General features: G+C 42.0%; 1 protein-coding gene across 1 annotated transcript in view; it reads left to right on the top strand.

Moving 5' to 3' along the window:
* LOC144763904 (uncharacterized) overlaps positions 1 to 26534 on the top strand; it is a 150602-nt gene that overhangs the window by 71177 nt on the left and 52891 nt on the right. Inside the window, exon 2 of the mRNA XM_078649938.1 lies at positions 15195 to 15488. Coding sequence (XP_078506064.1) covers positions 15195 to 15488 — 294 coding nt within the window. The remainder of the gene's footprint in view (positions 1 to 15194; positions 15489 to 26534) is intronic.

Below are 26534 nucleotides of genomic sequence, written 5' to 3'. Positions count from 1 at the left end.
CTGTGACCTCGTCCCTTCTAGAAATTAAAAAAGAAAACACAACAGAATTTTATTTGTGTTCGATACGGGGCAGTGCCAGTGAGCACTTCATTTGAGGCTGCTGTAATGGCGTTGCGTGTGGTGTCACTGTCTCTCTTGTCTCCTCTCCCCGATCCGCGTCCCGACTCCCGAGGCTAGTGCGGCAACGCCCCTTTCGCCCCTATTCACCTGCCGACACTGCGAGTGAGGGGAGAAGTCAGTGAGGAGGAATAATGGGAAGTGGGTAGGCGTAGAACAATAGAAGAGCTTCAGGCAACAGGGCAAAAAAAATAGGAGGAAGGAGAGATAGGGAAGTTTGGACCAAGAGAGAGTTAATTGGTGGTGGAGGAGGGGTTGGTATTTGAAAAAGAGCAACATATGAGGGAAAGAGCAAAACAACACATGCCTGCTCAAAATATGCTGAAAAATGTAGTTCCCTAAATATGAGCCATGGAAGAATATCAACCATCCAAACAAAAGAGATAGTAAAGAATCTATTAAAGGTCATGCAGGACTCTTCTTAAGCTTCCACCTGCACTGTCTTCCTATGTGCAAACTACTGACATCAACAGTGATTTACTATTGGAAGTGCTCTGCTAGTTTTGTGACCTGATTTGAAACAGGGCTTTAAGGTGAAATTACATAATTTTTTATTACATGAGAGTGGATAGCAACAAAAAATGTTTTGGAATCAAACTCTAGTTATATCTGCTTAGTCTTCTTAAAATACTTCCACCTGGAATGTGCATTTAAAATGTATACTCCATGAGAAATTGTTTCATTTCCATCATCCAAAAGTAGGGGCTGAAATATTTGCACTTCATATAATTAGTAGGAGCTTAGACAGTTGTTGTTTGATTTGGATGTTTTGCACAAAGACAATGAGGCCAAATGTGCAAAACTAGTCAAGTGAGAATTCTTTATTGTAGATTATCTTATTAGGTGTGCTTGATTTTAGCATTCACATTGGCATTTAACTCTTTTTATAATACATTTTGTGTTTAGAGAAGATTATGATTCACATAACATATTCACGGGAGCTTAACGCAGGCTCCTGCAACACTTCAGAGCACCTAAACCCTTCAGGGGGTCCATTTAGCACAAGAACAATGGAATCTGTAAGATTTAAGGTGCTAATGGGAGCCTCTTCACATCCTTCAAAGGGAGGCATACTTTTGTGTTATACCATTGCATATTTATTGGAACAGTGTAATTTTGATTCTATCCTAAGTTAGTGTAGGAGTGTGACATAACCATGATGAGTCAGCACTCTGAAATATTTCGGGTAATTAATGGTACTGAAAGAAGATGGAGTACCGTATATTTAAAGGGCTCCACATGAAACCAATAGAGGAGTTAGAAATACGTATTCATTAATACTATAAAGGAAAATCTAAGTTCCTGATCGAATTTATTACAAGGCCAATGAGACAAAATGTAAGTGCAACTAATGTTTAGAGGTTTCTGTGTAACATGACGTTATATTCACTTGGGTATATTTTAATTGATATTTCTTACTAGCCTTTTGCATTACCATTGTGTTTAGAAACTTAATTTGTTATACATTTACAATCGTGCACTATTTGTAACAGAGAGCACCGTTAAGTTAACTTTATTTTGATGCCTGTATCTAATTTCAGTGCAAGTTTATGTTACAGTTAACATTTGATTTGTGTTTAACCTTCAATTTGGAAAGTTTTTGTTCGCATTGTGTTTCCACTGCAGGTGTGGACAAAACCTTATTAGTCAGTATAGAAGGGTTTTTTCAGTAGCTAGCAAAGTATGAGAAGACTAGGTTTGGCAAAGAGAAACGCGGTAACGAGCAAGGAGGCGAGTTGGCATGGAGGAGGAGTAGAATGACCAAGGGTGAATAAAGCTACAACTTAACGATGTGGGAAAGGTAGTGTAAGTATCCAATTTATGCTGGAATCATGGAAAAGGTACTGGAGAAAGTCATGTTGGATTGTCTACCATGAATGCAACTAATATCTTATGCAGTAACTTATTGGGGTCAGGGAGACATCTTAGGACTTCACGGGGAGCATACGTATGCTTCTGCTTTGTGTGGCTTTATGCTAAGTGACCCACGGTTGGAGTACTTTCTAATAAATACTGTGATAGTTTAGCCCTTCCTAATCTCTGTTGCTCTTAGTGAATGTGGTCCTGTTGAAGTAGCATAGGGAAAGATAGGGCTAACTAATGCTTACTTTTGAAAATCAACTGATGCAAAGTAATTCTCAGTTCTTTTTCCTCATTGCATATATAATTATAATTGAACTTGGTATACCTTTTCTGTTGTAGATTTGGACACATTTAAATTGTTCTGTATCTCAATACCATTATCTTAAGCTTGGTTTATGTAAACCTAAGTTTGAACTTATGATTAAACCTTACTAATCTTACATTCAATTGTGGAATGAATTATTGAGTGAACACATTTTATTAATCTATATTGAAAAAATATAAATTGTTATTGTGTTCTCCCTCTTAACTCTCATGCAGCAACAAAGTCCATCTGGTTGAGGATAAATGTTTAAATGGGCCCAAGCTTTCTCATCATCATCTATAGATTTTATTTAAAATTACTCATTTTACTCTGAGAAGTGGTAGAGCGTCTTTTAAACAGGAAATGAATATCTAAATAGCAGCTGAGGAAGTGGTGAGAATGCAGCATGCTTTTGCAAGAAGTTCAATAGGGACCCACCCCAGAAGAGAAACAACTATCTTCTTTAAATTTTGAGAAAAGGCATCACACAGTGAGAGTGTCAGAACTTCAGAGACTTACAATACCCACCATCCCCAGTCAACCCAAGGCAGAGACCCAGAGAAGGCACTTTAACTTGTGGATCTCTAGAAGACCCTGTGAGGTGAAGCAGACGTTATTTACTCGTTAAATCGAATCCTTAAATTGGAGAATGACTGCCTGACGAAATCAAGCTAAACAAATTCCATAGTGGGAAAGGTTATAATGGGCTCATTATTTTTCATTGAAAATAGTGTGATTTTCATGAGACATTTACCAGATCAGGAAAGGAATTCTGGATTTGGTATATGTTTTTTTTAAACTTCCTTCCATTTCTAAAAGAAATAGTAGTTGCAAAAAAAGAAAAATAGGAAAGAAATGAAAACGGGCTGGAAAGGGGAAAAATGGACTCAGCAGTTATTTTTGTATGTCTACTTTGAACTAGAAGCAAAGGAGCAGTGGATTACAAAATACAACTAAAGGGGCAGCTTTACAAGCACCTGCGACACTTTTGCGCCGCCGGTGCATCACTTTTGTGATGCAGCAGCGGCATAAAAAATGCTGCCAATTTACAACGTCACGCATCTAAGGAGATGCGTCACGTTGTAAAGCCCTGAGGCACATTACACCTGTGTCAGTTATAATGTATGCAGGGTGGGCGTATCCACACAGGAAAGCCTCGTAAAAGTGACGCAGTGAAATCTACAAGATTTCACTGCGTCACTTCTAGGACACCACTGCTTTAAAACCTTATTACTTCTTGAAGCAGGTGTAAGGATTAACGCAGTGTAGTGGGAATAGGCCTCAAAATGCATTGCTGGAGTTGCATCATGCTTGCGACACGACTCCAGCAATGCGTGACTTTTGCCCCAACAGATGCATCTGAATTTCTGATGCATCTGTCAATCCTTGCGCCATGGTGCACCGTATTGTAAATACGGCACATCCATGCTGGCGTAAGAGTTTCTCACGGTGACGCAGGGAAAGTGACGCATTTCTACAGATGCGTCACTTTCTTGTAAATCTGCCCCTACGAGAAGAGCAGAGAAGCAAAGGCAAAGGTGGATACTAGGAGGACAAAGACAATTTGTGGGACAGGAAAAGGCTTCGCCACGTTCCGGGAGGGTGAACAAGAAGGCGAGAGGAAAGGGAAGGAAAGTTGACTTGCCACAAAGAAAATTAAAATGATAGGGACAATACAGGGAGAAAAGGGAGCAGGGAATAGGGGGAACTCCCCTCTTAAAAATTCAGGAGAAGAGGTAGGGTGGGCTAAAATGTTGTTGTGCCCCAGCTGAAACACAGGAGAAGTATGGAAAAATAACCTGGACAAAGAATTTCTTGCCAATAAGGACATTCCCTTGTTTATTTCCAATGTACGTGAAACATTTGTCATAAAAGGTTAAAAAAATATCCATCAGAACTGGTTTCTTTAGATTGTTTATTGTCAAATACATACAACCAAGGCAGAAGAGTGCTATCAGCTGAGACCATGATACCTGATCTACTGCAAGGAGAATGTTAGAAAAGTATCTAATAAGAAGAGTCAGCACAGTGAGCCCCGCCAGTCTGGGTCCTTGTCCCCTTTTCTAGATGTCTATTGGGCTTTAAGAGATCAGGAGGAATCTAGAACTAAGGGACAGTCGCTCACTGAATGTTGTTATTGTTCAAGACAACTCATAGGTTAAGGGCATAACGGATGCAAAGATGCTGAGCAAGTCACTTGCACAATTATTGCACAGATCACATGCTCAGAGGAGGTTCCCAAGGATGAGAGTTCACTTATCTAAGGCACTCGGTGTGCTCCCATATTCACAGTAAACATGAGGGCTCTTAGAGAGGACGATTCAGGAGTCTATTGGTGTGGGACTAATAAAGCACATCTTGACATGACAACTGCTTCACTTGTCCTTAACTCCAACAAGCCTAAAATGTCCAGCACCATGAAAGAGAATAATTTCCTCAGCAATTGAAGATTCGGGTCACCTTCAGACTACACTTGAAGAGAGAAGGTTCCCTCTTGTTACCCTTTGTGCTACTTGTGCTCTCCCAACTTCTCCCACATCTTATCTGGTTTCCATCGGCAGGTGAAAGCTGCTACCCTGATTAGTATAGTTATAGTCACAACTCACATAATCTGGAAAATAGCGAGGAACAGACAGAGCCCCTTGGGAGGAGAGTGTGCACTGAGCAAAGAGGTACAAGTTTGGGTAGCAAGCCTCCAAAGAAAGTGTTGAACATCATGACCTGTGCCTCAGTGAAGATTCCTGCAGCCGTGGGCCAAACATAACCATGTTCATTCAATGACAGTACATGTCTAAGCTCCTTCAGTACATGAGGTTGGTCACAGGCCCAGAAGCTCGTAATCACAAGGCAAGGATCACAGCAACTTAAGATATGCATAGAAAAGATACACAATGTCAATGGAGATGAAGACACAGCAGACACTAGGATGGGCTACTGATGGAGCAAGGATTCGCACGAAAAGCAACTTGCTTGTATTCAAGAACCTCGAATAACGTTAACAAATTAACCAATATGTTTGTCTTACTAATTTGTCCCTTTTTCTTCATTACTGGGTATCCAAGTGTAGCTTGCTTATGTGTTTTCTAATCCTAATACGCTTGCAAATAAAATGGCTGCTGCTATGTTGGATTTTCTACTGCGCATGAATCTGTCATACCCACGTGACATGACGTACTCGTAGCTTTGGAGGGAATCTGTTGCTTCTGCGCACTAGAGCTAATATGGCTGCTCTATGGTCTCACATGCAAGAAGCTTGCACTACTGCTTTTGCTAAGCTGTTCGTTCTGCCTAATCCTAATGCTAGTGTAGAAATTCATGGTATACAGTGTATTCATTTCAAAAACATCCAAATGACAATAGACAATACAAATTTCCTTTTTTTCAATGTATCCACATCAAATCCATTCAAAATTATACAAAGCAAACGTCAATTAACAAGAGCAACGAAACATATGCCTATTTTTCATAACACTTTATGTGATATTTGGCTCTTGTGGATGTGCCATCCACAAATTTGTATTGTCTATTGTCATTTGGATGTTTTTGCTTTACTTGTAATTTGCGTAATGTTTGCTTCGTCTTAAATGTAATGGTCATAGATGTGTAAATAGTGATTCATGTGTATTGTATATATGTAAACCTTTCTCGCCTAGAAAGAAACTCCAGATAAAAGTTTTTGCTAAAAAAATAGAAGTGACAGGTATAAATAAAAATACCCGACCAGATCTAATTAACTTTTTTATTTGGTCCGTATGATAATTGTATTATAAACAAAGAGAGTGTGGGCATTTGTGTTTTTTGCACTTTTAAAATTGGCCTATTCCATAACGCTGTACTCCATCTTGATTAAAACTGAGACTGCGCGAGATTCGCATGTCTCCAGAGCAGTGACCTTTGGACTTTAGCCAAGGAGCTGACTGACTGAGAAGATGCTCCTGGGAAACTGCCCCAATGAACTCTAGAGAAATACATTGTATTTGTAAATAGAACATCCATTGTTAGGAGAAATGAAGACGTCGTGTGAACCTGAAATTGATGGGCGTGAGCATAAATTTTAATAAGAGACGGCAAAGTCGAAAAATGTAGGTGGTGTGATGACCTGTCCTCTTACTTTGTCCAATCGAAATTGGAGATCCTTACACTTGGTTTATCTGAACTGCTACAAGAAGCTTGCACAGCTGGGATCATCTCCGAGAAACAAAAAACGTTTCTCACAACACAAAACCCAAAAAGACCGTCGCTCTATATGACTCCCAAAATCCATAAACATCCCACAGATCCCCCTTTCCGACCAATTGTTTCTGGGTGCAGTTCTATTTTTGACCCTATTGGAAAATATCTAGATCATTTTTTACAAGAATTTGTACAATCGTGGTGTACTTATATTAAGGACACCACCCATTTCTTGACCAAATTGGAATCAATCCAAGAATATTTTAGGGATGATTGGATATTGTGTACGATTGATGTCACTGCACTATATACATCCATTAACCATCAAGAAGGGATGGAAGCACTAGAATGGGCACTGTTACAGATGAAGTTCTGCCAAGAGAAAAGTCTTTTTATACTGAAATTGTTACATTTCTTTTTAAATAACAGTTATTTCCAGTGGCAAGATCAGTTTTTTGGGCAGATGACCGGCACCAGCATGGGATTCTTTGGGGCTCCAGCCTATGCTAACATTTTTACGTCACTTTTTGAGTATGAACATATTTTAACGAACAACCAATGGAATCAAGGGTTAGTAGTGTATGGTCGTTACATTGACGATATTTTTCTAATATGGTCCAAAACACAGCCAGAGCTTGAAGGTTTGATCGTAGATCTTAACAAAAAGAACCCGAGGATTCAGTTTACTTTCAATATAAGCTCCAATGCAGTTCATTATTTGGATGTACTTGTCACCAAGGATCAGATCAACAAAAAATTGATAACAGACATTTACACAAAACCTATGGATAGAAACAATACGTTGATGTACACCAGTTTCCATCCTAAAAGCCTTATTACTAACTTACCATATTCCCACTTTTTGAGAATAAATGAATCTGTGCGACCAAACAAATATTTGATAAACAAATACAAACTCATCGTAGGAGATTTGAACAGCGAGGGTATCCTGCTGAAATACTTGATCAATGTTTAGACAGACTAGCCATTCATGATCGCCAATCATTGTTGACTCCGGTTACCAAACCATGTAGGCACAAATTTACATTTGTGTCTAAATTTTCTACATCAGCTAATCAAATCAAACGTATCATACTTAAAAGATGGGAATTACTCCAGAATGAAAGTGAGTTTAAAGGCATTTTTTTTTATTTGCATATACGAGAGGCCGAAACCTGATGGACATCGTCCGGTCACCTAGGAATCCACAGATCCAAAGTGATTTCAAAGGCACGATGAAATGTCAGAACTGCATACACTGCAATAACATCATTACTGGCAACATCTTAACCCATCCAATGACAGGCAAAACAATCCAGTTAAAGCATACATCTGATTGCAACAGCACCAACTTAGTTTATTGTCTCAGATGCCCGTGTGGCAAACTCTATGTGGGTTAGACTGAACGCAAACTAAAAATTAGGCTCACAGAGCATAAGAGCAATATACGGGCAAAAAACAAAAGCACCCCTATAGCCACTCACTGGGATGAAAGTCACCATAATATAGCGCAACTACGAGCTCAGATAATTGAGGTAGTACAGAAAAAGGAGGGTCAAGACAACTCCGCCCGACTACTACAGCGCGAGATTTATTTGATACACTTTTTAATGACATGTATTCCAAATGGCCTTAATGATCGAGTAGACCTGGGTTGTTTTTTATGATTTATTTGGGTTTACTTTCTGATCCTCATGCATCGACTGAAATTTTCACACTTTCCCCCACATTAGCTACAATCAAGATAGTTACCACTAATTAGACTGTCACACATTGTTTTCAGGCAGGTTTCTTATAGAATGTGCTTTCTGTTTATTATTCGATGTTTTTTGTTGTTAAATATTGAAAAACAATGCAGCAGAATGTTACTGTGTACGTTGGTCCAATTCATGTAAATTTCCCATCATCATGTCAAGTCAAGTCAAGTCATATAATTTGTATAGCGCACTACATACCCAGAGGGTTTCAAGGCGCTTAGGAAGGGGAGGAGGATTACTTGTCAAATATCCACGTTTTAAGTTGCTTTCTGAATGCTAGGTGGTTCTGGGTAAGGCGAAGGTAAGCGGGGAGTGAGTTCCATGTTTTAGCAGCCAGGTATGAAAAGGATCTGCCTCCCATGGTGGTTCTGTTGATGCGAGGTACAGTGGCGAGGGCTTGGCTGGAAGACCGTAGTCGGCGGGAGGGGGTGTAGAAGGACAGTCTTGAGTTGAGGCAGTCTGGTCCGATGTCGTAGAGTGATTTGTGTGCGTGAGTAAGCAGTCGGAAGGTGATCCTCTTATTGACGGGTAGCCAGTGGAGGTCTTTAAGGTGACCAGAGATGTGTTCGTTGCGCGGGATGTCTAAAATGATCCTGGCTGAGGCGTTTTGGATTCGTTGGAGTTTCTTCTGGAGTTTTGCGGTAGTACCTGCGTAGAGGGTGTTTCCGTAGTCCAGTCGGCTCGTGACCAGAGCGTGGGTGACTGTTTTCCTTGTATCGGTGGGGATCCAGCGAAATGTTTTTCTGAGCATGCGAAGAATGTTGAAGCAGGAAGAGGATACGGCGCTGACTTGTCTGTTCATTGAGAGTGAAGAGTCCAGGATAACGCCTAGGTTACGTGCGTGGTCTGTCGGGATGGGTGCTTTTCCGAGGGCTTCCAGCCACCAGGAGTCGTCCCATGCAGAGGGGATGTACCTAAGATGAGGACTTCTGTTTTGTCTGAGTTCAGTTTCAGACGGCTTTGTTTCATCCATTCGGCAACTTCTTTCATTCCTTCGTGTAGGTTAGTTTTGGCGGTGCTGGGGTCATTGGTGAGAGAAAGGATCAGTTGAGTGTCGTCCGCGTAAGAGATGATGTTGAGGTTGTGTTGGCGTGCGATGGCCGCGAGGGGGCTCATGTATACGTTGAAGAGGGTGGGACTGAGTGAGGATCCTTGTGGTACGCCGCAGATGACTTCAGAGGCCTCGGACTTGAATGGAGGAAGGCGGACTCTCTGGGTTCTTCCGGTGAGGAACGAGGTGATCCATTCAAGTGCTTTTCCTTGGATTCCGATGTTATTGAGGCGTTGTAAAAGGGTGCTGTGGCAGACTGTGTCGAAAGCTGCAGAGAGGTCAAGGAGGATGAGGGCGACTGTGTCTCCATTGTCCAGTAGAGTTCGAATGTCGTCTGTTGCTGCGATGAGGGCGGTCTCAGTGCTGTGTTTTGCTCGGAAGCCAGACTGTGAGGAGTCGAGGGATTTGTTGGCTTCGAGGAATGCGGCGAGCTGGTTGTTGACAGCTTTCTCGATGACTTTGGCCGGGAATGGAAGAAGCGAGATGGGGCGGTAATTTTTGAGTTCGGTGGGGTCCGCTGTTGGTTTTTTCAGAAGGGCGGTGAGTTCAGCGTGTTTCCAGTCTTCCGGGAATGTGGCGGAGTTGAAGGAGCAGTTGATGACGTCTCGGAGGTGCGGTGCTATGACGGAGTCTGCTTTGTTGAAGATGTGGTGAGGACATGGGTCTGTGGGGGATCCTGAGTGGATGGAATTCATCAGGCGGATGGTGTCCTCAGTGGAGATTGGGTTCCAGTCGTTAAGGGTGTTCACGGGGGGAAGATGATCAGCAAGTGGTAGGGTGGGTTGGTTTCCGGGTTGGTTGTCAAAGCTGTTGTGGATGTCTGCAATCTTGTTGTGGAAAAATGAGGCTAGGGAGTCGCAGAGGGTTTGAGAGGGGGTGATGTCGTTGGAGTTGGCCGAGGGATTGGAAAATTCCTTGACGATGTTGAAAAGTTCCTTGCTGTTGTGGGCGTTGTTGTCAAGTCGATCCTTGAATGCTGTTTTCTTGGCTTTTCGGATCAGTTGGTGGTGAGTGTGGGTGGCGCTTTTGAAGGCGTCCTTGGTGCTGGTGGTTGGGTCTTTTTTCCAGGCCTTTTCAAGGGAGCGGCAGAGTTTCTTGGACTTCTTGAGATCATCGTTGAACCATGAGGCTTTCTTGCTGCCAGCGTTGCTTTGACGTTTTTTCAGTGGAGCTAAGGTGTCGGCGGTGTTGGATAACCATAGGGTGAGGTTGGCGGCGGCTTCGTTAGCGTTAGAAGAGAGGGCTGGGGAGTTTCGAAGGAGCGATGCGGAGATTTGGTCCGTGGAGATTTTGTTCCAGTTTCTTTGCAGGGTAGGTTGGAGGTGGATGTTGGGTTTTGGTTTGTTGTAGGTGAAGTGAACGCAGCTGTGGTCAGTCCAGAGGAGATCTGTAGTGTGGCTGAAGGAGACATGATTGCTGGAGGTGAAGATGGGGTCGAGTGTGTGACCTGCGATGTGGGTGGGGGAAGTGACTAGTTGTTTAAGTCCGAGGTTGGCGAGGTTGTCCAAGAGGGTGGAGGTGTTGCGGTCGTTGATCTTTTCAAGGTGAAAGTTGAGGTCTCCCAAAAGGATGTAGTCTTTGGAGGGGAGCGCGTGTGGAGTGATGAAGTCCGTGATGTCTTCACTGATTTTTGCGCGGGGTCCTGGTGGTCTGTAGAGGAGGGTGCCTCTGAGTGTGGTTTTGGGGTCGATGTGGATCTGGAAGTGAAGGTGTTCAGAGTTTGCGAGGTTGGCGTCAGAGCTGGTTGAGATGCGGATTGATTTCTTATGGACGATAGCGATTCCTCCTCCTGTGTGGCTGGTACGGTCTTTGCGAGTGATCTTATAGTCTTCAGGGATGGCAATGGTGATGTCTGGTGCGGAGGAAGCATTCATCCATGTTTCCGTCAGGAAGGCGATGTCCGGAGAAATGGTGTCTAGTAGATTCCATAGGTCAATGGCGTGCCTGTGGACTGATCGGGTGTTGAGAAGGATGCATTGAAGGTGATTGGGGTCGGGGATCTGTGGTGTGGTCGTAGCGGAGATGATGACAGTGCCGATGAATTTGCAGGAGTAGCAAGAGAAGGGTCCATGGGTGTGTCCAGGAGCGGCTTGGACGCAGGTGGGGGCGCGACTGGGGTTAAGGGCTAGGAGGGTGGCGGCATCGTAGGTAATGCGGGAGGGCTGGGGAGCGCGAGGGGCAGGGGGTAAGGCGCTGGGCGCGGTCCAGGCGCGGACGGGCGTAGACGGGCTTACCTTTGGCGCACCTTCGGCGCGGATTGGGCGCGGGCGCTGCGCGTGAACGCTGCGCGCGGGAGCAACTGTCATAAATGGAAGGTGGAGGGGGAGGGGCGAGGGCTGTTCAGCTGGGAGGCGGGGCGGGCTCAGCAAGCACAACAACAACAACAACGGGGACAAAATGGAGGGGGGAGCAAAGCAGGGCGCCGGGGGGATATCGCGCAAAAATCTATTTGCAGAGCAGAGATGGTACAGGCAGGCAAACGGTGTTTAAATATCAGGCGAACAAAAATAAACAATGGCACAGTGATAATCAAAGCAGCACAGCATGTACGATACCGAGTCTCGGCAGAGAGACAGGGGAGCGAGCCACTCAAGGCAGAGGCGAAGAGGGGTCACAGCGCTGCGAGGACCAGGGGCGCCGTAAAAAGGTAGTGGGAGGGCTGTTCAGCTGGGAGGCGGGGCGGGCTCAGCAAGCACAACAACAACAACAACGGGGACAAAATGGAGGGGGGAGCAAAGCAGGGCGCCGGGGGGATATCGCGCAAAAATCTATTTGCAGAGCAGAGATGGTACAGGCAGGCAAACGGTGTTTAAATATCAGGCGAACAAAAATAAACAATGGCACAGTGATAATCAAAGCAGCACAGCATGTACGATACCGAGTCTCGGCAGAGAGACAGGGGAGCGAGCCACTCAAGGCAGAGGCGAAGAGGGGTCACTCTGTAGCAGAAGTATTTCATTAGGTTGTCAAACTGATTTGTATATGTTTATACGAATGTGCAAAAAACATGCAGTATTGCTTCCCAGTATGTATTATTACTCTTCTTCTCTATTATTAGCCGTCACTAGTGTTAAGTACCCTGAGGCATGAAAAATGTTAAGGTTTATGAGATTGTTGCAAGCGACAGCATCTGCACACATTTAGGTTAAGAACTATTTGGCATAAACCATTTTACATTGGCGGGAGATTCAGTTATTCTGCATTACTGCATAGTGGTTGACGTCCGTCTCCTCTTTTCAGTTGCACGTTTATTTTCGGGTGATTTTCGGTTTTATATTCCCTGTTTGCATGTTAGCAGTATCCGTTATAAATGAGGGCTTCACAACACTGTAGAACATTTAAACGTTATTTCAAAGACATCGTCAAACTAAATTATATTGTGTCCCGTTTGGAACAATAAAGCTTTCAGCTAGGGATTTTTTTATGTGGGGACTTCATCTCCCATCAACACACGCTAACTCCCGCATTATTGGGAACTCTTTAAAAAGCGGTGTAGTATCCTTCCGCATTTACCTGAGAGTCTGCAGCAGGAATACTCGACACTGGAGGATCGCTGGATCGAGCCACGGAGGTAAATTAGTTAGATCTTAGTACCCTTCTTTATGAGTAATCCAGAGCAGGAGTTCACCAATAATAATAGATACTCTTTTATATGTTTTTTTAGTGGTCCTACCTTCTCCATCACCTAGCAACCTCTTGTAACGGGTGGACTTAAATTTCTATCACATTACGACCAAGTTCCGTCAGCGAGTAACGGAGGTAAATTAGGGAGACATTATTACCTATCGAAGAGCATTTGATTCTAAGTGCATAAGCAATAACAGGCTACTTTCATGTTTTTTTCAGTGTCTCGCTTCCCATCATTATCCCGTTAGCGTTCTCAACGGGTGACCTGTAACCCTTATTACGCTGTAACTACGACTACACTCTTAGGTATGATTCTACAAAGCTTAAGGAATTAGCTTTCTGAATATATGGGTTTGGACGATTGTACCTTCATGTACGATACATTGACCATAAGCTTAATATTTTTTATGTTCGTAGTTCCTAATTGTTCTCCGGCGGAGTCGCAAGGTCCTCAGAGCCAAGTGACAACGTGTATATCACTTCTGTAGTCAAACTCACTTTCAGTGCGGCTTGCTGGTCTTTAGGTATACATTTATATTCGCTGTAGTGCATTTTCTCACTTTTCATTTATTACCGCTTTTTTTACACCTCGTGTCTTTTATTTTAATCCATTTAGTGTTTTCCGGGACATACCACGTAGTGTATTTTGCAGGAGTTCTACTCAAAGACTAACATTAGGAGTTTTACCGTAGCCATCATGTACCATTATTTTTCTAAGGTACGTGAGTAATGATATTCTGGCATTCGTGCTGGAACATCGGATGTGAATAGTATGTTTCCTTAATCATTGTTACCATATTTAAGTTATGTACTTAGCGGTTTACAACATTCATGCTGCAATATTAAGACTGACCTTATACCTTAGGCAGGAGGATCATCGTTGAGTTATTAATTATTACATTCTCTTGACAACATGCTATTAGATTTTCAACCACTTTGGGTTTTTACAGCATTCTATGAAGCAGGTGGTTATAGAGTCATTTTTATTCTTCATGTCAGTGGAATTACTTATGTATATTTTTTTCTTGGTTAGTATTTAGTTTGTATGACAGTATTTTATTTCTTGTATGGAAATGATTGTGTTTCCTCTCTGCCATGTTTCAGAGGGAGGATATAGCCATTTACTATTCAGGAGGTTGTTATTAGGCCAACACGTGATGTAATTCGAATTATGTATATATGTTCCAATTGTAAGGAAGAAGATAAATAGGAAGTGTTTTCTCGAGTTCGTATTTTTTGAAAATGCTCATATTTCTGTTTCTTCCCCCCTTTGCTGTGTCTCCATTTTTCAGATAGATGTAATCATGTGAAAATAAATAATATATTTTGTTGATAGTGCTGATTAGTTTTTTGTATATTTTAGGATTTCGCCCCTGAAGAAGGTTACCTCCTGGTCCCGAAATGCATTGGGCATTGTGTCTGCAGACAACCAACTTATAATGATACATGAATATTTATGTATTATGATTCCTTATGGTTTAGAAATATGTAAATAGTGTATTTGCTATGTATTCACTTACAATCTAATGTGAGATATGTTGATTTATATGTAGAACAGGTGTACAACAGGACACACGTATACTTTATATATATATATGTATGCATTTTGAAAATAAGTGTAATGATTGACAAATTAAAAAAGAGGATGTGAAATCTGAATATTGTTTATTGATTATATAATGTGATTAGGAGTCTTTTTGTTTGATTGTTGGAAAACTTACAGTTTTCAAGTAGGAACAGTGCTCACTACAAGTAGGTCCTCTCTACTTTGTCATTACGTTTCACTTTTTGTGCTAGCCAACACAAGTATGTAGTGACGCACCCTTGGATTAGATTGTAATAAGTTTTGTCTAAACCTGATAACTGAGTGCACCTCTCACCTTCTTCAGTTATTTCACTTTGGCCCTTTTGAGGTAGCACCATTACATTTCAGTATTAGTACCTATTCGTTATCATTAAAGTCAATATGGCATCTCTCGATAGTATCACGCACATCACTGAAAATAGAGCCAATACCCTAGCGTACACAGCAGAAGAAGCCACAGACATATATGCCCTGATCAACGAAATTAAATTACTAGACACCAAAGGGGGTTCCACCATACAACATCTTAAACAATTGGAATATCTTACTAGGAGGCACCTTAACCAACGTCTCCATGCATCAACGTTAGTCCAAGATCACGAGCAAAAAGAATACCGAGGGGATTAAGGATAGCCCTAAGACCTATGTTATTCAGATTCCACCTGAACCCACAATTTATGGATAAATGGTTTTCCATATTGAATAAATGCTCTTTAGATCTCATCCTTTTAAATATAGAAGAACTATCACGTACCATTAAAGATTTGGACGAGGAAATTTTCAATCTGAAAAGAGATTTAGAACCTGCATTTGACCCAACAATTTGGCAAACCACATTGGAAGATTTGAATGCAAAACTTGACCGTTACAATCGTGAACTTCAGGAAGGGAAGATAAGAAAGTATCGTCGTGATACTATAGATTATAAATTAAACGAAGTCTACACGTGGGCTGAGATATATGCCAAGAGACGTTTCATTCCACATAAAACGATGACTTCCAGTGAAGAAAGTATCACTACTGATCAAGACGTTTCTGCGTCTCGACAACCTCTAGCAAAATCCGCAATATCAATTGCATCTTCAACAACAATTGTCCCTAACGTACTAGTAGCTAGCAACACCACAACGGCCTCTTTTTTATTACAGGCCCCGACGGGAGGGCAACCACCACCACCCACAGCAGAAGTGCCACAAGGACAGTCAAGCGTCCCACCAGGAGAGGACAAGGGAAGGTCACTACGCAGTGGGAAAAATCTACCCTTATCATAAATATCTCTTCCTTTGAGTTATCTAAGAAGCAGACTATGACCCTTAACAAAGGCATGTCCTTTGTACCTATGAATGATACTACACCTTTGGAAACTAATGTGGCATTTTTTAAATTCATGGGTAAACTCAGACTTCAGCACTACTTCAAGAATGTTATGGAATGCGAATCGGATCAAGATTTATCCTTGGAGGAAATCAAGTTTAAACCCAAAAGTAAATACATGGCTCCGATATCTCACAAAATTCTTGACTTTTTTGAGGACACTGTGAAAAGAGACCTATCTAAGATTAGATACACATTGATGAAAAATAAGAACTTTACAGTCCATGATTACCATCCAGTACACTCGATTACTCAAATCAAATCAAAATCAAAACATCTTTATTCGGTTTCCATTTTTTGAAAGCCATAAAAGTACATAAAAACATAGTAGAAAGTTACTCGATTACTCAAAATCCACAGCTTACCTTAAAACCGGCAGATAAAGGTGGGGCCCTGGTTATTATGGACACAGAATATTACAACAAGAAAGTAAATGAACATGTTCAAGATCAAAATACCTATCTACCACTTGACAATGACCCTACGAATTTCCTACAGAAGGGTTTATCTGAACTGCTACAAGAAGCTTGCACAGCTGGGATCATCTCCGAGAGACAAAAAACGTTTCTCACAACACAAAACCCAAAAAGACCGTCACTCTATATGACTCCCAAAATCCATAAACATCCCACAGATCCCCCTTTCCGACCATTTGTTTCTGGGTGCAGTTCTATTTTTGACCCTATTGGAAAATATCTAGATCATTTTTTACAAGAATTTGTACAATCGTGGTGTACTTATATTAAGGAAACCACCCATTTCTTGACCAATTTGGAATCAATCCAAGAATATTTTAGAGATGATTGGATATTGTGTACGATTGATGTCACTGCACTATATACATCGATTAACCATCAAGAAGGGATGGAAGCAGTAGAATGGGCACTGTTACAGATGAAGTTCTGCCAAGAGAAAAGTCTTTTTATACTGAAATTGTTACATTTCTGTTTAAATAACAGTTATTTCCAGTGGCAAGATCAGTTTTTTGGGCAGATGACCGGCACCAGCATGGGATTCTCTGGGGCTCCAGCCTATGCTAACATTTTTATGTCACTTTTTGAGTATGAATATATTTTAACGAACCACCAATGGAATAAAGGGTTAGTAGTGTATGGTCATTACATTGACGATATTTTTCTAATATGGTCCAAAACACAGCCAGAGCTTGAAGGTTTGATCATAGATCTTAACAAAAAGAACCCGAGGATTCAGTTTACTTTCAATATAAGCTCCAATGCAGTTCATTATTTGGATGTGCTTGTCACCAAGGATCAGATCAACAAAAAATTGATAACAGACATTTACACAAAACCTACGGATAGAAACAATACGTTGATGTACACCAGTTTCCATCCTGAAAGCCTTATTACTAACTTACCATATCCCCACGTTTTGAGAATAAAAAGAATCTGTGCGACCAAACAAATATTTGATAAACAAATACAAACTCATCGTAGGAGATTTGAACAGCGAGGGTATCCCGCTGAAATACTTGATCAATGTATAGACAGACTAGCCATTCATGATCGCCAATCATTGTTGACTCCGGTTACCAAACTATGTAGGCACAAATTCACATTTGTGTCTAAATTTTCTACATCAGCTAATCGAATCAAACGTTTCATACTTAAAAGATGGGAATTACTCCAGAATGAAAGTGAGTTTAAAGGCATTTTTCTTGAGAAACCCATATTTGCATATACGAGAGACCGAAACCTGATGGACATCGTCCGGTCACCTAGGAATCCATAAATCCAAAGTGATTTCAAAGGCACAATGAAATGTCAGAACTGCATACACTGCAATAACATCATTACTGGCAACATCTTAACCCATTCAATGACAGGCAAAAAAATCCAGTTAAAGCATACATCTGATTGCAACAGCACCAACTTAGTTTATTGTCTCAGATGCCCGTGTGGCAAACTCTATGTGGGTAAGACTGAACGCAAACTAAAAATTAGGCTCACAGAGCATAAGAGCAATATACGGGCAAAAAACAAAAGCACCCCTATAGCCACTCACTGGGATGAAAGTCACCATAATATAGCGCAACTACGGGCTCAGATAATTGAGGTAGTACAGAAAAAGGAGGGTCAAGATAACTCCGCCCGACTACTACAGCTTGAGATTTATTGGATACACTTTTTATGCACATGTATTCCAAATGGCCTTAATGATCGAGTAGACCTGGGTTGTTTTTTATGATTTATTTGGGTTTACTTTCTGATCCTCATGCACCGACTGAAATTTTCACACTTTCCCCCACATTAGCTACAATCAAGATAGTTACCACTAATTAGACTGTCACACATTGTTTTCAGGCAGGTTTCTTATAGAATGTGCTTTCTGTTTATTATTCGATGTTTTTTGTTGTTAAATATTGAAAAACAATGCAGCAGAATGTTACTGTGTATGTTGGTTCAATTCATGTAAATTTCCCATCATCATGTCAATCTGTAGCAGAAGTATTTCATTAGGTTGTCAAACTGATTTGTATAGGTTTATACGAATGTGCAAATGACATGCAGTATTGCTTCCCAGTATGTATTATTACTCTTCTTCTCTATTATTAGCCGTCACTAGTGTTAAGTACCCTGAGGCATGAAAAATATTAAGGTTTATGAGATTGTTGCCAGCGACATCATCTGCACACATTTAGGTTAAGAACTATTTGGCATACACCATATTACATTGCCGGGAGATTCAGTTATTCGGCATTACTGCATAGTGGTTGACGTCCGTCTCCTCTTTTCAGTTGCACGGTTATTTTCGGTTTTATATTCCCTGTTTACATGTTAGCAGTATCCGTTATAACTGAGGGCTTCACAACACTGTAGAACATTTAGACGTTATTTCAAAGACATCGTCCTACTAAATTATATTGTGTCCCGTTTGGAACAATAAAGCTTTCAGCTAGGGATTTTTTTATGTGGGGACCACATCTCCCATCAACACACGCTAACTCCCACATTATTGGGAACTCTTTAAAAAGCGGTGTAGTATCCTTCCGCTTTTACCTGAGAGTCTGCAGCAGGAATACTCGACACTGGAGGATCGTTGGATCGAGCCACGGAGGTAAATTAGTTAAATCTTAGTACCCTTCTTTATGAGTAATCCAGAGCAGGAGTTCACTAATAATGATAGATACTCTTTTATATGTGTTTTTAGTGGCCCTACCTTCTCCATCACCTAGCAACCTCTTGTAATGGGTGGACTCAAATTTCTATCACATTACGACCAAGTTCCGTCAGCGAGTAACGGAGGTAAATTAGGGAGACATTATTACCTATCAAAGAGCATTTGATTCTAAGTGCATAAGCAATAACAGGCTACTTTCATGTTTTTTTCAGTGTCTCGCTTCCCATCATTATCCCGTTAGCGTTCTCAACGGGTGACCTGTAACCCTTATTACGCTGTAACTACGACTATACTCTTAGGTATGATTCTACAAAGCTTAAGGAATTAGCTTTCTGAATATATGGGTTTTAACGATTGTACCTTCATGTACGATACATTGACCATAAGCTTAAAATTTTTTATGTTCGTAGTTGCTAATTGTTCTCCGGCGGAGTCGCATGGTCCTGAGAGCCAAGTAACAACGTGTATATCACTTCTGTAGTCAAACAAACTCACTTTCAGTGTGGCTTGCTGGTCTTTAGGTGTACATTTATATTCGCTGTAGTGCATTTTCTCACTTTTCATTTATTACCGCTTTTTTTACACCTCGTGTCTTTTATTTTAATCAATTTAGTGACCGTGTTTTCCGGGACATACCACGTAGTGTATTTTGCTGGAGTTCCACTCAAAGACTAACATTAGGAGTTTTACCGTAGCCATCTTGTACCATTATTTTTCTAAGGTACGTGAGTAATGATATTCTGGCATTCGTGCTGGAACATCGGATGTGAATAGTATGTTTCCTTAATCATTGTTACCATATTTAAGTTATGTACTTAGCGGTTTACAACATTCATGCTGCAATATTAAGACTGCCCTTATACCTTAGGCAGGAGGATCATCATTGAGTTATTATTTATTACATTCTCTTGACAACATGCTATTAGATTTTCAACCACTTTGGTTTTTTACAGCATTCTATCAAGCAGGTGGTTATAGAGTCATTTTTATTCTTCATGTCAGTGGAATTACTTATGTATATTTTTTTCTTGGTTAGTATTTAGTTTGTATGACAGTATTTTATTTCTTGTATGGAAATGATTGTGTTTTCTCTCTGCCATGTTTCAGAGGGAGGATATAGCCATTTACCATTCAGGAGGTTGGAGTTCTGGACTTTTTGGTTCCGTCCAGAGGTGTCAGGGACAACACCCGAAGACCCCGGAGTTCAACCTGTCTTGGTGCACAAACAAACAGAAACACGGGCTTCTCGATGGTGGCGTCAAAGACCAAAGGTTTATTACTGCAGGGACACAGAAGTCACAGAAACTGCACACGGGCAGTGTCTAGGAGCCTGTTCAATTTGTACAAAGAGGGTTGTTCCTTATATACTAAATATTCTGCTCGGGGCAAATTCTTTACATGTTACCACAGTTCTAAACATTCGTGTCTTAAACAATAAATATTTGGCGTTGCACAGGAATCGTCAACAGTATCTGATGTCAAAACATTACGAATGAGGGGTTCCCACTTTTCCATCATAATCCCATGTCAATTTCTCATTCAAGACCCGGACCGCCTCATCGTAAATTTCGTTACCTCCCCCTAATAAAGGCCCAGAAGGAAAGGAGCAGAGCCAGGTGTAGAAGATAGAAAGACAGGATAAGAGATGTTTGTGGGTCGTAAATGGGCACGGTTACCAGCTTCGGCCGCCTAATCATGATCAGGCCAACGAACACAAGAACCAGTATAGCAGGACTGGCCTTAGGCTGGGGAGGCAGTTCTTGCCGAGTCATGCTGCTACAGCGTTGCTGGCCTAAGGTGCACGTGTCCCTCGCAAGGTGAATCGCCGGTTAAAGCCTACGTGTCCTTTAATGAAAAGAGGTCATTGCAGGGCAAGGAATACAAAATGGCTTCCGTGTTCTAAGATGGATGCCACGGGTAGAACAGAAATGTGTTTGTAACAGGAGTGCTCTTGCTCGTAGCATAGCGAAAACACCAGGATATACTAAATGGATCATTTGCGGTTCACTGATACCAAAATTATGTATTTACGACAATGTTACAAACACGAGTAAAATCGTCACGGAACCTCAGACCCTCCTTTTGCCCTTACATAGGCAATTACTCAGTCTATGTCAGAGTCAGAGTCTAATTCTATGCTCAGTAGGTCAGTGACATGTTGTTGCACCATCATCTTGTCTCGTACCTTTTCTCCAAATGCAGGTGGTTTTCTGAAACAGGTTGCAGCACAAAGACTACACAAAGCGGGACCACATTGGATAATAAGGCAGCACGAGAACAGAAATACTAGGATGACACCAATGACCATCAGAACCTTCCATCCCCACGCTGATACCAGAGTCCAAAACCACTCCATGAAGGACCAGTTTCCCTTATCTACGTGTATAGAGTCGGAAATCTTGTGTAGCTTAGAGATCGCTTCATAGACTGTTGGAGCATTATTTGGAATAAAGACACAGCAGCTCGATTGGATCATTCTGCATACCCCACCTCGATCTGCAAGTATTACGTCTAGAACCATTCGGTTCTGTAACGTCATGAGACGATCCGCCTGAAGCTCAGCTGTTAAGTTACTAAGGGCACCAGCAGTTTCTGTAATAGTAGATTCAACTACCCGTGTTAGTTGACGTAGATTTCTACTATTGGCCATAGGCCCCCAAAACGGAAGGAAACCTTTGAAGAAGTCTCCAGCTTCCTGACCAGCGGTATCTTCCTTGCTGAAGACACCTCTTGCTACTCTGGTCTTGTGATAATCTGAAGAAGCAGTGTATGTCGGAGGTAACAATCGAGCAATATAACATGAACCTGAAAAGTCAGCAGGCAGCCATGTATATGCTCTGTCCTGACAGATGAAGTAGGTACCCCTAGCAGTCAGGAAGGCAGGGGAGGAATTAGACGGAAATACGTAAGTCTCAACACACTCACTCCTCCCTAGCTGAGCTCTCAGATTTCTCCCATTTCCTTGCAAACAGACCTGACCTCGGTGAGGCACGACCCAAACTGAAGTGGAGCTTTTACGCTTGCTTTCTCCCAAACTAAGGCGATACTCGGTAGAGTTCCAACTCAAATACACCCGTAATTCATCTCTAGGGTAAGATGGAGTATTATTGACGTCTTTAATCATGTCAATAATTCCCTGGACTAAAGCTTTGTTGGCTGAGTTGTATTTAGTGGACCGTGGTGGACGCGGAGGATAGGTCTCAAGGGCATATGAAAAAATGGTCTGAAAGGCCTGAAATGATCCATTGTAGCTAAAAGGCAAGACTAGATAGGGAATGCCTTTATCCATAGTGTGAGGTATCAAGCCGCACACCCAGCAGTCTGTAGTATTAACTACCAGTTGGTGTTGATGCAAGAGCTGTACAAATGTATTGTTAATAAATTCTGAGCGTCGAGCTTGTTCGTGTTCAGGAAATGAGTGAAAAGAATGCATAGAAGAAACCGTAGAAGTAGTAGGATCAAGGGGAGGTACTGTAGTTACTGGCATAAAAATCAAATGTACACAAAGACGATTCCACCCACCAACGTTATCAAAACAATTAAAAATGTAACTGCACATTGCATTAGAAAGCATTTGCTGTGAAGTATTCTGTACAGTCTATTTCTGCGAACATAAATTACATTTTCTCGTTGCAGCTCAGGAAGCTCCATCTTCTACAATCCGCTCGTGACCACTGATGATGTGTACGTAGATGAAAATGCCTCTATCAGCCCTGGGAGATCCCAGAACTAACAGAAAGATCGACCTTGTGTCTGACCCCCGCAGATTCAACTAGGCACACAGCCACGACCCTACGGCTACCCAGACGGCAAGGCAAAATTTTGAAACAACAAAAATAATAGTAAACTTCCTGGCTGGAGGCAATGTATCAGAAAATTCAAATGTGAAAATAGGCAGTTTCCTGCTTTATTTGTCCATATTGCGAGGTCGCAAGTTGTATCTCAGTTTTGCAGGAGCTGTCTGATCTGGAAACAATGTATTTTCAGCTGACGTTGCAATGTTCACGTTCGCAGATGGCAAATGTTCAGGGTTCAAAAGAGCAGTTTCAGGAGGAGAGTCAGAATTTGGTGAATCCGTGATCAGTTCTGCATCGCTGAAAGGTATGAACCTGGGGACTTGTTCCGTTTCAGAGGCACCGATTCCTTTCTTTACCCAGTTGTCGTAAGGAAGTGGCAGAGGCACACGTTTGACATGTGTCGTATGGATCCAGTTCTTCCTTCCGGCCACACGAATAGCAGTTCTCGTTGCTAGTAGGACTTGGAAAGGGCCAATGAATCTGGGTTGAAGATTTTTCGTTCTTGCAAAATTTCTAATGACCACCTGGTCACCCGGTTTCAGCTGATGGCCTGGACTCTCCGGTGGCTTTGGCAATGCATCGAAAACCTGTTGGTGAATAAGACTCAATTTAGCAGTCAAGTCGAAAAGGTAATCAATTAACATTGGGTATTCCAGCTGCTTGAATTCTTTTGGTCTAGGTACCCCCCAAACATTTGCAGGACGACCAAAAACTATTTCATAAGGACTAAGCCCTACTCTAGAATGTACAGTTGCTCTTGTTGATAGCAAAGCCAAAGGCAATGCGTCTGGCCAGGACAAACCCGTGGACGCTTGTATCTTAGCAAGTTTCAGTTTAAGGGTGCCATTGTAACCCTCGACTAAACCCGCGGACTGGGGATGATTCGCACTATGAAACTTCTGTCTAATCCCTAGACCGGCACACACACTCTGCATAACTTTCCCTACGAACTCACTTCCGTTATCTGACCATACAATCCGTGGCATTCCGTATCTGGGGAAGTATTCTTTAAGAAGAATTTTGGCAGTGGATAAGGCAGTATTGTCCTTTAGCGGGTATGCTTCGATCCATCTGGAGAAAGCACAAACTACCACTAGGACGTATTTCAGGTTATTACAACGATCCATGTGAATGAAGTCTAGCTGGATCACTTCGAAGGGGCAGGAAGGAGGAGCGAAGTGACCTGCAGGTGTGGGGATTCCCTTGCCAGGATTATGCATCAAGCATACCATACAATTTCTCACCACTCTCTCTGCACACTTACTAATCCCATCATTCTTCCAGACCGGAGCCAACATCTTACAAATCCCTTTTGAACTGATGTGTGCTGTTCCATGTGCCATCGTTACTACTGCAAGCACATACGCATCAGGCAACATCCAACGCTGTTGTTCCGACAGGTCAATCCAACACCCACTCGAGTCCAATTTACCCGTGCTCTCTTTCCATGCAAGTTTTTCCTCCTCAGTCGCCTCTTTCTGAATTTCCTTCACGCTTTCCACTGTGTCCTCACACATTCCAGACTCAGAAATCCATCTTGCAGACGTTGCAACATACATTCTACTCGTCATATTTCTAGCTGTCTGTTTTGCAGTCTCATCGGCAAAAGCATTCCCACGACCAACATCATCCGTGATTGCTTTATGAGCACTGCATTTCACAATCGCAACTTCAGTCGGCAAGGTTAGAGATTCCAACAAGTCATTAACTAGCTGACCATGTTGAATCTTAGTCCCATGGGACGTAATGAAACCTCTCTCTTTCCACAAGCGGCCAAAACTATGGGCCACGCCGAACGCGTATTGACTATCTGTGAACACATTTACTCTCTTTCCCTTAGCTAAAACGCACGCTCTTGTTAGCGCGATCAATTCTGCAGCTTGGGCAGAATTCTGACTCACTCTTGCAGTCTCCACAATCGTACTCAAGGTCGTTACTGCATAAGCAGCAGTCACATCACCATTCTCCAATTTGAAGCAAGACCCATCAACATACAGCGTGCCATCTGGATCTGATAACGGAGTGTCTTTTAGATCAATTCATCCTTTTGTTTCTTCCTCAGTTTTAAAACAACAGTCGTGTGGTTCGGAATCACTCGACTCTTGGCTAGTCGGCAACAATGTTGCTGGATTCAATACATTGCATCTTTTGATCTGAATGTGACTAGCTAACAGTGTCAGTTCATAACCTGATAATCTAGCACTGGTAAGGTGCTGCGTCTTGGTTCGGTTCATGAGTGTATCCACCGCATGAGGAACCATAACCACTAGCATGTTGTTCATTACTAAACCAGCAGATTGTCGAATAGAAGCTGCAGCTGCGGCTGTAGCTCTCAAGCAACTAGGCAATGCTCTGGCTACCGGATCTAACGTTGATGAAAAATACGCACAAGGGCGTTGTTTATCACCAAATTTCTGCGTCAAAACACTCAATGCACAACCTTCTCTCTCGTGGACATAGAGCGTGAATGGCTTTCTGTAGTCGGGTGTACCCAATACAGGTGCTGAACACAGTGCATTTCGTAACTCAGAAAAACTCTGCTGACATTCAGCAGACCATGGTACCGGACTCGGAACACCTTTCCCAGTTAAGGCTACCAATGGTTTTGCCAAAAGAGAAAAATTTGGGATCCATTGCCTACAATATGAGGTAATACCTAAAAAGGCACATACTTCTCTCTGCGTGCTAGGAACATTCATCTGTGTAATTGCTTTTATTCTCTCTGGGGTCAACTTCCTTCCCTCCTTTGACAAGAGATGACCTAGGTAGGTCACTTCTTGGCAGCAGTATTGCATTTTTGAAGGTGACACCTTGTGATTCAAATCTGACAAGTGATGCAATAAAGAAATCGTAGCTGTTTTGCAAGTTTCCTTGTCATCAGCAGCCACTAGAAGATCATCGACATATTGTACTAAAGCAGAACCAAGAGGAAGTACGAAGGAATCTAACTGGCTTTTTAATGCTTGACTGTAAATGGATGGGCTTTCACAATAGCCTTGTGGAGCGCGTTTAAACCTGAAGCTTCGTCCTCCTAGAGAGAAACCGAAGATATCTCTGCTTTCTTCGGCTATCGGAATGCTGAAAAAGGCATTTTTCAAGTCGACAACCGAAAACCATGCTGCTGTAGCAGGAATCAATGTTAACAATGCAGTAATGTCTGGAACCACAGGAAACTGTGGAATCACAATTTTATTAACCTCTCTGAGATCAATTACAAACCTATATACTGGAGGTTTTGTAGGGTCAGTTCGTTTCAAAATAGGCAGTACAGGACTATTACAGACATTACCTCTAGTTTCTTCTATAACGTCTTTCTCAATCAGATCTTGCACTATCAGTAGGAGCGCACGCTCACCTTCACTAGAGATTCTGTATTGTGGAATTCGTGGAAGTTTGACATTCGCTTTCAAAGTTACTACATATGGTGGAATTTCTAAAAGACCTACATCATTAGGACCAGTCGCCCAAAGAGTATCAGGGAGAGAACGCAGCTCTGGTGGGAGCGCATCCATCGACAAGTATTCTTTTACCCAACGTAAGCTGTACTCCTGCTGGAGAACAGTACAATGTCGCGTACAGGCGTTTTAACAAGTCTAAACCGAGCAGATTTTCGTTACAACCTGTCGTCAAAATCAGGGGTGCTTTCAATTGACAGGGTCCAACAGAAATAGACAAAGGACCAGAAACAGGGTTATGAACAGGGGCGCCCGAAAAACCTACTGAAACGTTTGTTGAGCCAGACAAA

The sequence above is a fragment of the Lissotriton helveticus genome, chromosome 1_1 (assembly GCF_964261635.1).
Source record: "Lissotriton helveticus chromosome 1_1, aLisHel1.1, whole genome shotgun sequence".
Taxonomy (NCBI): Eukaryota; Metazoa; Chordata; class Amphibia; order Caudata; family Salamandridae; genus Lissotriton; species Lissotriton helveticus.
Note: the sequence above shows the minus strand (reverse complement) of the source record. Positions and strands in the feature narration are given on the sequence as shown.